General features: G+C 55.2%; 2 protein-coding genes across 3 annotated transcripts in view; both read right to left on the reverse strand.

Moving 5' to 3' along the window:
* Positions 1-3114: 3114 nt before the first annotated feature.
* On the reverse strand, positions 3115-6820 carry SRA1 (steroid receptor RNA activator 1). Its single transcript, XM_030573695.1, has 5 exons — positions 6720-6820; positions 6235-6360; positions 4644-4858; positions 3925-4033; positions 3115-3536 (listed from the first exon to the last, which is right to left on the reverse strand). The coding sequence occupies exons 1-5, from the start codon at positions 6763-6765 to the stop codon at positions 3343-3345; spliced, it is 690 nt and encodes a 229-aa protein (XP_030429555.1). The 5' UTR covers positions 6766-6820; the 3' UTR covers positions 3115-3342.
* A 2902-nt stretch (positions 6821-9722) lies between these two features.
* Positions 9723-15845, reverse strand: part of APBB3 (amyloid beta precursor protein binding family B member 3) — a 31721-nt gene continuing 25598 nt past the window's right edge. For both annotated transcript variants that reach the window (XM_030573952.1, XM_030573951.1), the window contains 3 exons: positions 14771-14886; positions 13659-13844; positions 9723-11445 (listed from right to left, as the gene is read on the reverse strand). In XM_030573952.1, coding sequence (XP_030429812.1) covers positions 11212-11445; positions 13659-13844; positions 14771-14886 — 536 coding nt within the window. In that variant the 3' untranslated portion in view covers positions 9723-11211. The remainder of the gene's footprint in view (positions 11446-13658; positions 13845-14770; positions 14887-15845) is intronic.

Raw genomic sequence — 15845 nt, forward strand, 5'->3', positions numbered from 1 at the left:
GTAGAGTCATAGAATATCAGGGTTGGAAGGGACCTCAGGAGGTCATCTAGTCCAACCCTGTGCTCAAAGCAGGACTAACCCCCAGTTTTTGCCCCTAATACTAAATGGCCCCCTTAAGGATTGAACTCACAACCCTGGGTCTAGCAGGTCAGTGCTCAAACCACTGAGCTGTCCCTCCCCCTTAACTCAGGGCTGGTTAGGCACTGAGGCAGGGCCTGGCCTAGACCCCTTGTGGGCTGGGAGGGAAAGGCCAGCTGATGGCAGGCACTGGGGTGATGCCGCGGGCAGCCATGCCAGCTCATTGTGCTGCTCACCCTACTGCACCCATAGGGCAAGCAGCCATCCGGCCCCTGCAGAGCTGGATACGTTCTCCTGCTGCTGTGACAGGATCTGAGCCTGGTGATTTTTTTATACACACACGCACACTTGCCCCACTGTGCCGATTGGGAGCAGCAGCAGCTGAGCCCAACTGCAGATTCACATACAAGAGAAGGAAGAAGAGCTACAGTGAGGAAAGGTGGCAGGTGCTTGATAGTGACTGGGGAAATGCTGGCTGGTTTTGGACCCCAGACAGTAAAAGCATGAGCTGGTCAGTGAGGGGCGGGTTTCTAGGGAAGGCACGTTGACTGGCTGGGACAGGACTTGTCCTGTGGAGTGTAGGGCTGGGAAGAGGGAAATGCTGGAGAACATGCTGCAGTTGCAGTGCCCGGATACGCACCTTACTTCAAAAGATCATTAAGTCCCAGACAGACTATGAAGAGCAACAAAGGGATCTCACAACACTGGGTGACAGGGCAACAAAATGGCCGATTAAATTTAAATATTGATAAATGCAAAGTAACGCACACTGGAAAACACAATCCCAACTATACATAGACTCATAGACTTTAAGGTCAGAAGGGACCATTATGATCATCTAGTCTGACCTCCTGCACAATGCAGGCCACAGAATCTCACCCACCCACTCCGATGGGGTCTAGATTAGTGGGTTTCAAACTTTTTTTCTGGTGACCCAGTTGAAGAAAATTGTTGATGCCTATGACCCAACAGAGCTGGGGCTGGGGCGGAGGGTTGGAGTGAGGGCTGCAGGGTGGGGCTGGGAATGAGGGGTTCAGGGTCTGAGAAGACTCTGGACTGGGGATGAGGGGTTTGGAGTGCAGGAGGGGGCTTGGGTGGGGCCAAGGATGAGGGGTTTGGGGTGCAGGAAGGGGCTCCAGGTTTGAGGGTGGTCAGAGCTGGGGTAGGTGATTGAGGTGCAGGGTTACCTCAGGCAGCTCCCGGTCAGCAGCATAGCTGGGAGTGCTAAGGCAGGTTTCCTGTCTATCCTGGAAGTGCGGACCAGGCTGTGCCCCAGACACGGCGAGCAGCAGGTCCAGCTCCTAGGCAGAGGTGCACAATCGACTCCACATGGCTCTCACTCGCAGGCACTGCCCCCACCCCACCCCACCCCACCCCAGGTCCCATTGATCTGTTCCCATCCAATGGATGTGCGGAGCCAGTGCTGCATGTGGTGCCCCCGGCCTGCACACCAAGGAGCCAGACCTACTGCTGGCTGCTTCCGGGGTGCAGCACAGTGTCAGAACAGGTAGGAACGAGCCTGTCTTAGCCGGGCAGCACCACTGACGGGACCAGAGCCGCCGTCACCCAGTGCCTTCCATTCCATGACCCACAGTTCGAAACCCACTGGTCTAGATTAGCTGTTTCCATTCAAGAAAGAGATCTTGGGAGTCATTGTGGATAGTTCTCTGAAAACAGCCACTCAGTGTGCAGCGGCAGTCAACAAAGCGAACAGATTGTTAGGAGCCATTAGAAAAAGACTAGATAAGACAGAAAATATAATGCCGCTATATAAATCCATAGTATGCCCACAGCTTGAATAGTGTGTGCAGATCTGGTTACGCCATGTTAAAAAGGATATATTAGAATTGGAAAAGATACAGAGAAGGGCAACAAAATGATTAGGGGTATGGAACAGCTTTTGTATGAACTGAGATTAGTAAGATTGGGACATTTCATCTTAGAAAAGAGCTGACTAAGGGGGGATATGATAGAGGTCCATAAAATGATGACTGGTGTGGAGAAAGTGAGTAATAAAGAAACGTCGTTTACCCTTTCACATAACACAAGAACTAGAGGTCACCCAATGAAATTACTAGGCAGCAGGTTTAAAATAAAGAAGTGAGTATTTCTTTGCACAACACAGTCAGCCTGTGACACTTGTTGCCAGGGGATGCTGTGAAGGCCAAATGTATAACCGGGTTCAAAAAAGAATCTGCTAAATTCCTGGAGGATAGGGCCATCAATGGCTATTAGCCAGGATGATCAGGGATGCAACACCTGTGTGAGAGTCCATAGACCTCTGACTGCCAGATCCTGGGAGTGGACAATGGGGAACGGATCACTTGGTAACTGCCCTGTTCTGTTCATTCTCCCTGAAGCACCTGGCATTGGCCACTGGCAGAAAACAGGATACTGGACATTGGTGGACCCAGTATGGCTGTGCTTATGTTCTAAAGGGGAAACAGGGCCAGGCCTGCCCGCACCTCCCCTGGGCACTGAGGTGGCTGGTGCCAGGGGATGTTTACTGCAACCAGGGCTGGGCGAGTAACAGAAGTGTCCGTGCACCCCTGGTTCGAAAACACTGTGTGTGGGTTGAACCAATACCGATTCTTCAGAATTTGCTGTGAATTGAAGGTGGCCATTTGGGGTCTTTTCCAGAGTAGGGATTTGAGCCTGAGTCTCCCACATCCCAGCTGATGCCCTAACTACTGGGCTGTATGAGAGAATCTGTCTCTACCAGCTGTTTTGTTTGGGTTGACAAAAACTGCATTTTTTTTAAATCAAACAATCTTGGGCCAAAAAACATCACCCAGTTCTATCTGCAGCTTCTCTTCTGGGCATGGGAAGGGCTGAGCGCTGATCTCCAGGTCCAGCATCTGACTGACCTGTCATTACAGCCCAGGCCTCCACTATCCCCATGCCTGACAGGCCTGGGAAAGAATAGCACTGACTGCCACATGTCCACACCAGCTGCAGCTCTCTCCCCTGAAGGCTGCTCACAGCAGGTTCCAGATGAGGGCTAGTGCTGGGCTCGCACAGAGGCTTGAGACACTGGAAGATCAATAATTTTTATTCAGTATCATATGCAGCAAGTTGCCCCGAGATCTGTTGGTGGTAGGAAAGCCTCTCCTTGGTGCAGAGCTGATCCTGAATCAGACACTCAGAGGCAGGACAGGGAGCCATGGGAGAAGCCAGAAACTCTTCGGGGATGGAGGAGTCTTGCTATTTTCCCACTACAGCAATGAGAAATAATCCCAGTGGCCAAGAGCTCCACCACCTGGCTCACAGGGCCTCTTCGGCTGGCTGAGCTCCAGCTCCCTGCTCATCATTTATAACCAAGTCTCCAGGAGGCAAGTTCCTTGCTTCAGCAATTAACCGTTTGATTCCCACCATCCACTGACTGACTTCATTGACATGGTCCACCATGAGCGAGCGATGGATTTCATCGGCCACGTCCCAGTGCCGCCGCTGGAGCTCTGGAAGATGAGGAGAGAGCAACCCCTGTTAGTGGCCCACGAGCCTCTCTGGTGGACGTGGGGAGTAAAAAAGGCTCTGAGCTGAGCATGAGCTCCATCCACACCCCAAAGCAGCTGGAAACGCTGGGATTCCAGCTGGAAGAAGAGTTGTGCCTAGATACTACAGGGATGGGAGTACGACAGTTGGACACGGGGACATGATGGCAGAAATGGGCCTCACGTTGACAGGTGAGGGACATGGGAGCAGCACCTCCTGAATGCTGAGAGGAGATGGAGCGCCAGGAAAGGAACGCATGCAGGCCACAGTGAAGAACCCCTGGGAGATGTAAAGCTGGCCCCTTCCCTAGATCTGGTCACAGCTCCCTAGTGCCCCTTTGCCCCTGCTCACCTTGCACCAGGATATTCATCCTCTTCCTCACGGGGGCAGACAGCTTTCCCTGGAGCCACAGCTCCCAAAACACAGCGAGGCGTCTGCTGATGTCATCACAAACCTGTTTCTGGAAGTCCAGAGAGGAGCCTTAGTGAAGAGCTGCCAACATAAGGGCTGGAGCCGGACCCCCCCCCCCCCCACCACCACTAGCACTAAGGTAGGGAAGAGGGGTAGCTCTGGGAAGAAGACCCTGTCAGAGCCACCCACACCCAGCAAGCTGAGCCCTCACATCCTCCTCTCAGGCGGCAGGGTGCAGAGGGACAACTTGGGAATGGCTTGGCTGTGGTGGGCCCCTGTAATGCCACAAAGAACAAACACCCCCGTTCAATGGGCCCTTCCCTGGTTGCACACACCCTGAGGGGGATGATCAGCAGCTGAGAGAGCAGGGTACAGGGCTCGACATCAGCCCAATTTTCCCTCTCTTGGTATTGACACCTCCTCATCAATTATTGAACTGGCCTTCAACATTGGTTCTCCACTTGTAACTCCCTTCTCTTCATGTGCCAACATATATTTATGCCTGTATCTGTAATTTTATCTCCATGCCTCTGAAGAAGTGGGTTTTTTACCCACAAAAGCTTATGCCCAAATAAATCTGTTAGTCTTTGAGGTACTTCATTGTTTTTATGAAAAGAGGAGTCACTGGCAATGCCACTGGGTGCAGCAGCAATCCTCACCTGCACGGTGTTCCTGCACATGCTCAGAGTCTCATTCAGAGGGGCTAGAACATCTTCTACCTTCAACTCGCACTCCTCCTCAGCTAGGCTCACAACCTGCTTTGCAGCATCCGGCCTCAGAGCAGGGTTGACCACAGCAAGAGGGGGCGGCCCCACAGGTTTTGAGGCTAAGGCTGCTGGCACCGCTGGAGGAGCAGAATTCGCTGGAGTAAGGGCTGAAAATACAAAGGTTATGCAGTCAACAGCCACAGTAATATTCCAGTCCAACCCACCCAAAGTCCCACCTGCTCAGCAAAGGGGCTGTGCTCCAAGCTCATGTCCTGAGGTGGAAAGCATTCGGAGCAGAACACTGGACTCGTGCCCAGCACAACAAGCCAAGCTAGCCTATTTAGCTACACTGCAGAGAAAACCCCACAGCAGCATGTCTCAGAGCCTGTGTCAGCATGGGGCTAATAACAGCACAGAGGCTCCAGCCGAAACGGGAATGTCTACACTGCTGCTGTTAGCCTCTCACACCACAAGCCTGTCAGTTGACCCGGGCTCAGACTCAGTGCCATAGGTTTTTCCCTACAGAGCAGACATCTCCAGAGCTCCAGTTCTGAAGAGCCCCTACCACTGTCTATACTACTGGCTGTACCTAGGGGCTGGGTGCCTCAGGGCACTGGGAATGCACCTGCCAGCTTGAGGGCCCCAGCTGAGATCTGGCCAGGTCAGCAGGGACTAGCAGGCACTCCCACGTGGTAGCTGCTCCAGTGCCCTGCATAACATGGGCTGGGGTCTCAGCCCAGCTCCTGAGGAGCAGGTGGTCACATCACAGCACCTCCCTTCTCTGCAGATGAGGGGAGGGCAGGGCAGGGCGGCGTAAAGTGCCCGCTTCCCCCACCCTGGTCCTGGGGTGGCAGAGGAAAGCAGTTCGAGGTACAAAGTGAATCTGTCCCTCACTGGGAGGACATGAGCAGAACTGACCTCAGGGAAATCCCCCAGCAAAGCCAGGGGGCTGCCTGTTAGCCAGAGGGGAAAGGAGGCAATGAGCGCCCAGGCTGGGCTCGGGCCTTCCGCTGGGTTTGGGCAGCGAGATCGACTGAGGCAGCCCTTCCTAGGGAGAGGAATTACCCCCCCACACCTATAGCACTGTCTGCAGCCCACACACTCAGCCAGTCTTCACCCCAACCCCAATTTCATGAGCAGTCATGACCTGCCGTACAATGTCCATACCCAGATGTGGCCCTGCTGCAGAGGCTCATGCACTAAACTCCTGATGTCCCGGTTCGACCCTGCCTGCTGACAGGGGTCTGTCAGCATGACATCCGCATGACCCCGCATAAGAAGGTCCCACAAGAGCAACAGCAAAACACGAGACAGTGACCAACCCAAGAGCCTTAGCCTGAGGCCTCAAAGGAGAGGGGCAGGCTAGCACCGATTCCCCTCACAGGTGCTTAGGGGGCACGGAAGGGGGAAATCCTCCTCCGCAGAGAGCCCCCTGAAGGGGCCTTCGAGCCAGAAACTGGGCTTAACTCAGCATTCCTAGTGGGCTCTGCCACCCCCAGCATGGGCCCACCAGCTGCAAGGCAACATATGGGGCAATTCTAACCTTGGGGGGCTCCATCAGCCGGGCCAGGGGCCCTCCGTGTGAGGGGGGGGCGCTTTGGGCCTCCACACTGGATCTGCAGCCCATAGGAAAACTGCGGGGGGTCGTTCCAGCCGCGCTCCTTGTTCCCTGGGGAGACAAATGGCACCAATTACTGGCACGACACGATGGCCAGCCCCAGGGCTTCCCCTCACCCCAGCACAGGAGGGGGGCACCTAGGGCTTCCCCCCGCCCCAGAACAGAAGTGGGGGCCAGGGCCAGGGCTTCCCCTGCAGCCCCATGACAAGCGTGGGAGCCGGACTTTCCCTCCTCTCCCCCACCCCCAGGACAGGAAGGAGGGGGGCAAGGCTTCCCCAGGCCCCATGACAAGAGGAGCCAGGACTTCCCCTCCCCCACGCCTCAGGACAAGAGGGCCCAGGCCTCCCCTCTTCCCGGGAGGGGGGAGGGGGTCGTGGAACGTCCCCGCTGGCCCGGCCCGGCCCCCTCACCCGGTTTCACGTAGAGTTCCGCCATCGCCACCTCACAGCTGAGCATGAGACCCCGCCCCTTCCGAAGTGGGGCGTGGCCTGGGCGGTGCTCAGTGCCCGGACCAGGGCGTGGAGGCGGTGGCTCACGGGGGGCGTGGCTGAGTTGCGCTGGGCGGAGCTTGCGGCCGGGCCCGGAGGGGACCTGCGGTGAATGCGAGGTCTTGGGAAGCGGCGGCCGCGGCCGGGCCCAGCCAAGTCGCCAGCCGGACCCGAGCGGCGCGGAGCTCGGCTGCTGGCTCTGCCGCCGGGGGTCGCTTCAGCTGCCACCTCTGTGTTGATGACTCACAAACGTGCCTCCTATTTATCCTGCTGCCGTTTATCCCAGCCCACTTCGCTGCCTGGGTGTCTCACCAGCAACCAGATGAACGAGGTCAAACCTGAACTACTTATACTGTATTTATCCTCACCGCTAAAACCCCCTTCTGCCCCATCACCTTGGCAGTGCCACCAGCCTCCCTGGCACTCAAACCTGCAACCTGGGGTCCCCCTTGCCTCAGCCAGCCAGCCTGAGCCTGCTGCCAAATCTTGCCCTATTTTTAGCCACTGTTCTTACAGAAGCCAACCGGTTCTCTTTCTGTGCTAGACCCTTATCTTGACAACTGCACCTGCCTCCACTCCGGCCTTTCTGATATGTGGGTCAACCTCTCGCTCCATTTGCAGCACTGATACCAAGGGCTTGTCCCCAGCTCCTTGTGCTGACCTAGTCATGGCCTTTTATGAGCCCCTTGTCCTGCTCTCCCTTCTCTACCCTTCACTACTTAACCCTTCCGTTTGCTGTTGTGTCTTTGCCAATTATGCCAGTCTCCACCAGCCATTTGTGTAGCCTCCGGACTGTCATAAATGGTTAGCTGAGAATGGTTAGCCCCTAGGAATGCCTGAGATCAGCACCAAATGCTGATATCAGCTGGCAAGTCTGTGCATCCAGCTAGCAGGGCAGCGACTGTCTCCTATTGTGTGTATGTACAGTGTCTAGCACAAAGGGCTCTGGTCCTCTATGGATGACAATACAAATGACAGTGATCTTACCAAAAGTGCCATGGGATTTTTGATGACTCAACTAGTCAGAACCTCTGTATTTGATCTGTTTTGAAAGATGACTTTTCCAGCAGACCAGTACCCCCCACACCCTATCACCATGCTGGGGCATTATGGAAGAGTGCCCCCTGGTGAGTTATCAAGACTACCCCCTACAGCCCTAGCTGTTTCCTGGAGGGCTCCTTCCCAAGTGCTGGCCCTGCATACTTGGCACCTGTGCAATGTGGCAAGCTTGGAGCTGTGATTAGACAGGGAATTTGCAAGTGGTTTAGCTTGGCAGTTCTGGCCCCGCTGCAGCAATCAGAGATTTACCATTGGCTTCAGTGGAGCCATGATTTCACCCATGTCATTTTCCTCAAGAAGTCTGAGGTGTGAGGCACATGGAGAGTCTCAGGCACCAGTTCAGCACCAGAGGGTGTCCGATGAAGGACTGAGTCACAGCCTCTGACACTGTTGGTTTGTATTTCAATCCCATCCATCTGGTGGGGGGCATATTATCTTCCATTTGCCTACTATGGGCGGCACATGAACCCTGTTTGGGGAGGCAAGCCTCCTGCACTGCCCTGTCACCTGCGGCCCAACCCTTACCCTGCCCCTTCTGCTCCTCCCCCACCCCTTGCCCGCTGATACCAGAGGCGCCCTGAATCCCCCACCGCAGCTGGAGCCCCAGCTGAGCCCCCACCCCAGCCCACCTCCGAGCCCCAGCCCGCCCACCTGAGTCCTGGCCCACCACCCCAAGCCACAACCAGAGGAGCCCCAAGCCCCGGCTGCCCAGAGGAGCTCTGAGCCCTACCATGGCCTAGCCCCCAGCCCATGGTGTGGTGCATTAGCAGATGTTTGGGGAGGCTAAGCCTCCCCAAGCCTCCATTACACACTGCCCATGCCGCCTACTGTGGGGTTTCTTGCAGTGTCCTCTGAGGGAGGAGTAAGTGCTGGTTCTGGTGGGTGCTATTGCACCCCCTGGCTTGAAGTAGTAACAACCCAAATATATGTGTAGTGGGGCAGTTGCCCCACTCCAGTAGGCAGGGATTAAAAGCAGCCCTGGAGAGGGCTGCAGCTGGGAAAAGCATTAAGAGCAGCTGAGGGGGAAGTTGGTGAGGTAGTTGGCCCCCAGGTGTGGCTGGCTTAATCAGGCCACAACTTGCTTGGCTAAAAGGGCTGTGGGGGCCATGAGACAAAGAAGGCTCACTCTTGCCCTGGCATGGGAAGGTACCTGAAGTAGAGCAGTGCTGGGGAAGGGCAAGAGGAGCTTGGGAGCGCCAGTCCGGTAACCCTCCAAACTGCAGGCCTTGGTGAAGGCCTGCAAAGGTGCATCCTAGGAATAGGCAGAGGCAGCGGGTCCTACCCCCTTGCCAGTGATGCATGGACACTATAGACTGCAGTCTGCCCCAGGAAAAGGTTAGATGGTGGCTGGCAGTAACCATTGAGATAAGGTGGGGCTAGAGGGTTGGGGGGGGTCCCCTGGGAGGGGAGACCCAGAGTGAGGGAGTACTGTGGGGGCAGAACCCCAAGGTAAAGGGGCACTGGGGTCCAGGAGGGACACAGAGCCTAAGGCAGGTGAGACAGAAGGAGGTGCTCCAGAGCTGGAGTTGACCTAAATCCCAAGAGGACCAGTAAGAGTCACCATGTCAGTGAGTCTTCGCTTCACTACAACATGGTTTCCACCTTTAGGACCGTCCACTATAAAAATTATTCCAGTACCACTGCTCTGAGACATCTGGTGCCAGCCACTGCCAGAGACAGGCCACTGGAATAGATGGACCATGGGTCTGAGCCAGTCTGGTGGTTCCTATCTTCCTACTTCTGTGTAGCAAAAAAGTTCCTTTCCCCTTCTGCCCCCCAGCCCCCATACAGCTTGTTCTGACCCCAATCCGATCCTGAGCAGGAAGGGGCTAAAGCAAAGATGGGGCTGGCTCGTGCTTGCTGCATGTTAGTGTTTTATTTGCACAAATGATCAGATAGAAAGTGTTACTGAGGTAGACTTCAGTCTATCATACGGGCTCCCCTGGGGAACTGACAGGCAAGTGTAAAGAAATATGGGCGTGAAGACAGATTAAGGTGATTTCCAAACTGGGCAAGAGAACAATCCCTTTAAGGAACCAGCAGGTAATGTGTGACTGGCTTGCAACTGGAAGGACAGCTTGTCCATACTATACCTAACAATCACAGCCCCAGCTGGCCCGCTCTGGACACGGCTGAGCCAGGTACCCACTAGGCTTGGTGGGAATTCACACATGGGCTCCCGCCCCGGAGGAGTAGGAATTCACACCAGCTCATAACAACCCACTAGAAGTCCAACACTGATTTTCTTTTCCTACCTTTAAAATGAGAGTTATCCTTCACAGGAGCATTGGTGTATCAGTGCCAGGCCTTGGGCACCAGGGTACTGGTACCTGGCCATGGGCTTGTTACGGAAGGGCTGCTCCCGTGTGCTGGGCTGCACGTGCTGGTGTTCCATGTGCACTGGCACTACACACACTTAGTTATTGGGGCTGCGTGCACCAGTTTGTTGCTGTGGGTTTGCATGTGATCACTAAGCAGTGCTCACTGGTTTGTTTTGGTTGGATTTGCACCTGGGCTGCTGCCACTGATATTTTTAAGAGCAAAAGAGGCAAGAATTCATTTAGAATTAAAACAATTCACAGCAGGAGGGCAAAATAGAGCCCTCCCTTCCCACAGGCCTCTTACCATTCCCAGCAGCATGTTACCAGCTATTGAATGAAATGGGAAAAGAGGCAGATCATTCTTTCAGAGTGTGGCAGGGGAGATGGTTAGTCAGGTGCCTGCAAAAGGCTTTTCCTCGTATATGCAGCCAGTAGACACAGACCGATGGCCTGTGCCTGCCCTCCATACTGCTGTCAGAAAATCAAAGGGGTTCATTGGAAGAGGCAGGGCTGAGGAGGTGAAACCCCTCTGTTGACTCATGGGTCCTGGCAATACACCAACCCTTCTTGCTGTGGTGGCAGCAGCGCCCACGGCCTTCAGCTACTATCAAGTTGAGCTCCCATTCCGAAGTGAATCCCAAGGAGCTATGCCCTGACTGGAACATCTGCCCACCCCGGCCCCCAGTGAAGGCAGAACTTGGTTGCCTTCAGCCTGCATGTCATGTTCGCTGCTGACTGCTCCGGATATTAAGAAACATTCCCTGCTTGGAACCATACATGTGCTGGGTCATTGCTACTCCCCCGAGCCCCCCACACCACCTCCCTCCCCAGGGGGTTATCTACAAAGCAAAGGACTAGTGGGTTCTGGCCTTGCCTCTGTGGCCAGCTGGGACTCTCCCTGCGGGGAATGGACTCGCTCTTTAGGTCTGTCGGCCATTAGCTGCAGGTAGAGCCAACAGATCTGGTTACTCTATTTACACAAGCCAGCCAAGGAGCCTGCTGCCTTACCCCCCCTCCTCCCCAACAGCTGCACCCTATGGGGTGTGCAGCATTGAATGCTTCTGCCGGAACACTTCCAAGAACGAGAAAACCCCCCGCTTCCGAGTGCTGGTGCCGCTGCTGTTTTTCTGCAGGGAGTGGCCCGTGGAAGGGAACGGGCACCCTGGGGAGTCCACAGATGCCGTCCTCTTCATCTTAAGCACCGACCGTGAGCTGCCCTTCGGCCTCAGCCGCGAGGTAGAGGCCACCAGACACTTCTGGTACTGAACCTGTGACGGAATGGGAGCAGCGAGTCAGAGTGTCACAGAGAGCAGACCACAAAGAGCACTGTGCCTCAACAAGAGCCCAGCAAGCGGAGAAGTGTTGTCGTCATCCATGCACTGTGGGTAAACTGAGTCACGGAGCGATTAGGTAGTTCAAAGGCAGCTGGCAGAGCTAAAGATAGAATCCAGGAGTTCTCACTCAGTCTGCCCCTTCATCTAATCGCTAGACTCCACTCTCTCCTAGAACTGGGAATGGAGCCAATGAACCCTGTCTCTGTCCCTTCCTCTAACCACTAGAACCGCCTCCTTCCCATGCGTACAAATTGGCTCTGCGTTTCATGTGTGCATCATACTTCTCAGCAGACTCTCCAGCCGGACAATACCAGCAAAAGGGCATCTTCAGTTCCCCTACTCTGACCACTAAACCCCATTCCCCCCAGAGTCCTCTCCCATCCTGCTCCCCCCAGCTCCGAGTCACCCAAGTCTGCCCTGGCTTTAGCCCATTTCCTTTAGGTGCTTGTGGAGAGTGGTTTGTGAGATGCTGATGGTACCGTCTCTCTAGATGCCCAGAGCGCCACAGCTTCAAAGGGTTTTCCCTGGGAGCAGCCCCTCTCCTTGTATGCCCCAGGCCACTGATGTAGAGTGGACACAGGAAACACTGAGGCAGTGGGACCCCAAGGAAAGGCAGCGAGTTCCAGGGGTGTTTTGAGGCAAGTGTCAGGGTATGGAATGAATCAGTTGGGGGGTCGAGTTTACAGAAGAGCAGCCACATTGGGTCAGACCAATGGGCCATCTGGCCCAGTATCCTGTTTTCTGACAGAGGCCAATGCCAGGTGCTTTAGAGGGGATCAACAGACCAGGGCAATTATTCAGTGATCCACCCCGTCATCCAGTCTCAGTTTCTGGCAGTTGGAGGTTTAGGGTCACCCCAAGCATGGGGTTGTCTCCCTGATTGTCTTGGCTCATAGCCATTGATGGACCTATTCTCCAGGAACTTATCTAATGGTTTTTTGAAGCCAGTTATAATTTTGGCCTTCACAACATCTGGCAACGAATTCCACAGGTTGATGGTGTATTGTGTGAAGAAGTATTTCCTTTTGTTTGTTTTAAACCTTCTGACTATTCATTTAATTGACTGACTCCTAGTTCTTGTGTTATATGAAGGGGTAAATAACAGTTTCCTAGTCATTGTCTCCACACCATTCATGATTCTATAGACATCTGTCATATCTTCCGCTAATCATCTCTTATCCAAGTTGAACAGGCCCACTCTTTTTAATCTCTCCTCATCTGGAACCTGTTCCATACCCCTCATCATTTTTGTTGCCCTTCTCTATACTTTTTCCAGTGCTAATAGATCTTTTTTTTTCCAGACATCTGTGTCAGATGTGAAAAATGAAAACCCGTCCCCCATCTACCCCCACACTAATCCCTCCAGACTCTGCCCCACCCCTATCTGTTCCCACACTAACCCCCCAGACTATGCCCTACCCCTGACCTCTAAACACTGTTTTCTACAGGGACTGTGGGTGCTCCCTTTGGTGGCCAAAGCCCAGCTGGAAGGGGGCTGGGCATATTGTTTGGCCCCAAAGCATCCAGGTGCCTCCCCGGCCTCAGGGCCTGAGGGGGTAGCTGAGCAAGTTGACCCGTTCCAAATGCCAAGGTGAGTTCCCTGACAGGGAACCGGGTTTGGCTCTAGAGGACATGGCCCCATGTGAGGGAAGACAGCAGCATGTCTCCCACCCTGCCTGGACCCTGCTGCAGACATGTACTGGCAGGGCCCACACACTGTGCAGCTTTTTGAAAGCACCACGTGCTTGTTAAGAGCTACAGTCTGCCAGTGATACCAGCACTTCTAGGGACCTAGGTGGTTCAGGGGGCTTGTTAGACCAGAGCCCACACACATACCCCCCACTGAGGTGGAAGAGTCCCTCATGGGGATGGTTCAGAGGTGAAACAGCCCAACAACCAGGGTTGGGAATATAGAGCCTGCAATGCCAGCACACAGCAGGTGGGTTCAGAGCTGTCCCAGTCTATAGGTCTCAGTAGAGAGCAAGGACTGACTGGATCATGGACTCCCCTCTATAGGGCAGGGCTGAAGGACAGCTGCCCATGCAGCCCCTCTCTGGGGCAAGATGGAAGGTGTCAGTCTCTAGGGCTCTCAGTCCAGCACCTTTCACCACAGAGAGTTCCCCTGGGGCGGGGTGGAGCACACTCACCATGCATGCAGCCTGCACAGCCTCTGAGATGGTGCCGGCATCCGGCTCACACCAGAAGGCCGTGCACTGGAAATGCTGTTGCCCCATGTCTACGATGAAAGCAAACGTGTGAGCATCCTTCCCAACCCCGATGAAGGTCACGTAGCGGACCTGGCACTCAAAGATGTGGGCGTCTTCCTCACCAGCCTCAAAGAAACACACACAAGAGCAGTCACTAGACTCAGGCAGAGAGGAAACGACCCTGCCTCATGGTTACCTCAGTGTCCTTGAGAGGGATGTAAAGAACCACAGCAGAAAAGACCCAGCATGTCCCAGCTAGGCCATCCCCTGGGCCTACGGCTTTGTCCCCTACTGTCCCCAGGGCTCCCAAGCAATGGAGCTTCCAGCCTGTACACGGGGAAGCAACTCCATGGCCTGATGGATAATGAGCCTTCTCCAACCATCAGCCTATGTTCCCTTGGCTTCATTTTGCCTTATTTTCTCTCAGAGCCTCCTGCGTCATTCCTCTTCCTCCTGGTGCCTACACCCTATGTGCCCTTGCAACTTCCAGCAGGAGCCCGGCCCCGCTGGCCTATTTACTGCTCGAGTTGGCAACACTCCTCCCAGCCCCTCACTGTGCCTCCTGCTGGGTGGGCCCCAGCAGCATCGAGCTCCTCTCGTTGCCCAAGGCCTGCGCTCAGTGTCCCTTCAGGACAATTGATGGCAGCTATGTGGAGAACCAGACAAACCTCAAAGCCCATGAGCTGGCAGCACTGAACTCCTTTCAGCCAGCCCTGAGCACTGCTGGCATTGCCTAGTGGCATTAATGAGTGAGTGGCTTGGAACCACAGGCTGAGGGCAGGTGGGAGGGCATTGGCTGCAAGGTCAGTAGGACCTGTTCTCTGGTTGCATTTGCCAGAGGAGTGTAACCGGCTGGGCTCCAGGGCAGCGGGGGCTGCAGTAAGAAACCCCCAAACCCACCCTAGAGCCTGTTCCACTTGATGCATGGGGGCTTCAATGAGTGAACCCCCTGTATTCCAGAGGCAGCCACTCAGTAAGCACCCCTCAGCAGCAGGAGAGGGGTAGTTGCCCTGTGGTAGAGCCTCTATGAGACCAAGCACGTGGAATGTTACCTCTGCCTGGTGCACTGTCATCATCGAGTCCAACACGCTGACAAGGGAGGGAGTCCACTGCTCACGGACTTGGCTGCTCATCAGGGTCTCAATGGCCTCGTTCAGTATGACCATCCCTGGGGAGATGAGCAGAGGGGATGGACCACATCCTCCATGCCTGGCACAATGGGGCCAGTTACCACTCACCCATCAGGCTCCTCTGAAGCCATCAGCCTACAGGCTGCCCAGAGGGAAATGCAAGGGTGGGAGCGCTCTGCGCTGCCGGTGTCTAGTGGGGTGGGGATAGATGGGGCTACAGGCAGCTACAGGCAGCTTCATCTAGCCAGAGGGGCGAAAGGAGGGTTGCACAAGCAGCCCCTTCAGCTAGGGTGAGGCACAGGCAGCACCTGCTAGAGACTGGCAGGAGATGTCAGCGAATCCTGCAGAGATTGCAAGTTCCATGGTTACAGGGCAGTGTCACTAGTGCAGAAGCCACTGGAGCCACTGAGTGGGGAGACCCCCTGGGGACCAGGGGCAGAAAGCAACGCAACAGGGAATATAGGCAGCAGCAGTGCCTCAGACCAGCCCTCAGTGCTTCACAACATGGATTCTTTGGTGCCACCCCCCAGGCCAGCCCACAGCACAGCCAAGCCTCACTACTGCCCCCCCGCCCCCGGGCTGGTCCACAGAACAGCCAGGCCTCAGTGCCCACCGACCTCCCCCAAGAAAAATCCCTTCAGAGCTGCCAGGCATCCATTGGCTCTGGTCAGCACCGCTGATTGGGCTGTTAAAAATCTGGTCAGTGGCAGTGGGGCTAAGACAGCCTCCCTGCCTGCCCTGGCTCTGCGCAGCTCCCAGAAGCAGCCAGCATGTCCAGCTTCTAAGTACAGAGGCAGCCACGGGGGCAGCACACAGAGCGCCCGGCCTCTCTGCCTAAGAGCCAGAGGAGGGACATGCCGGTCACTTCTGGGAGCCACCTAAGGTAAGCACCCAGCTGGAGCCAGCATCCTAAACACCCTCCTGCACCCCAACCTCCTGCCCCAGGTCAGAACCCCCTTCTGCACCCTAACTCCCTCCCAGAGGCTGCATCCCGCAC

The sequence above is a fragment of the Gopherus evgoodei genome, chromosome 8, assembly GCF_007399415.2.
Source record: "Gopherus evgoodei ecotype Sinaloan lineage chromosome 8, rGopEvg1_v1.p, whole genome shotgun sequence".
NCBI classification, from domain to species: domain Eukaryota; kingdom Metazoa; phylum Chordata; order Testudines; family Testudinidae; genus Gopherus; species Gopherus evgoodei.

Coding starts and splice junctions, on each gene's coding strand:
- SRA1 (XM_030573695.1), bottom strand. CDS start 6,765: ATGCTCAGCTGTGAGGTGGCGATGGCGGAACTCTACGTGAAACCGG. Junction 4,034..4,643: donor TGTGCAGGAACACCGTGCAG/GTGAGGATTGCT, acceptor CTGGACTTCCAG/AAACAGGTTTGTGATGACAT. Junction 3,537..3,924: donor GATGAATATCCTGGTGCAAG/GTGAGCAGGGGC, acceptor CTCATCTTCCAG/AGCTCCAGCGGCGGCACTGG.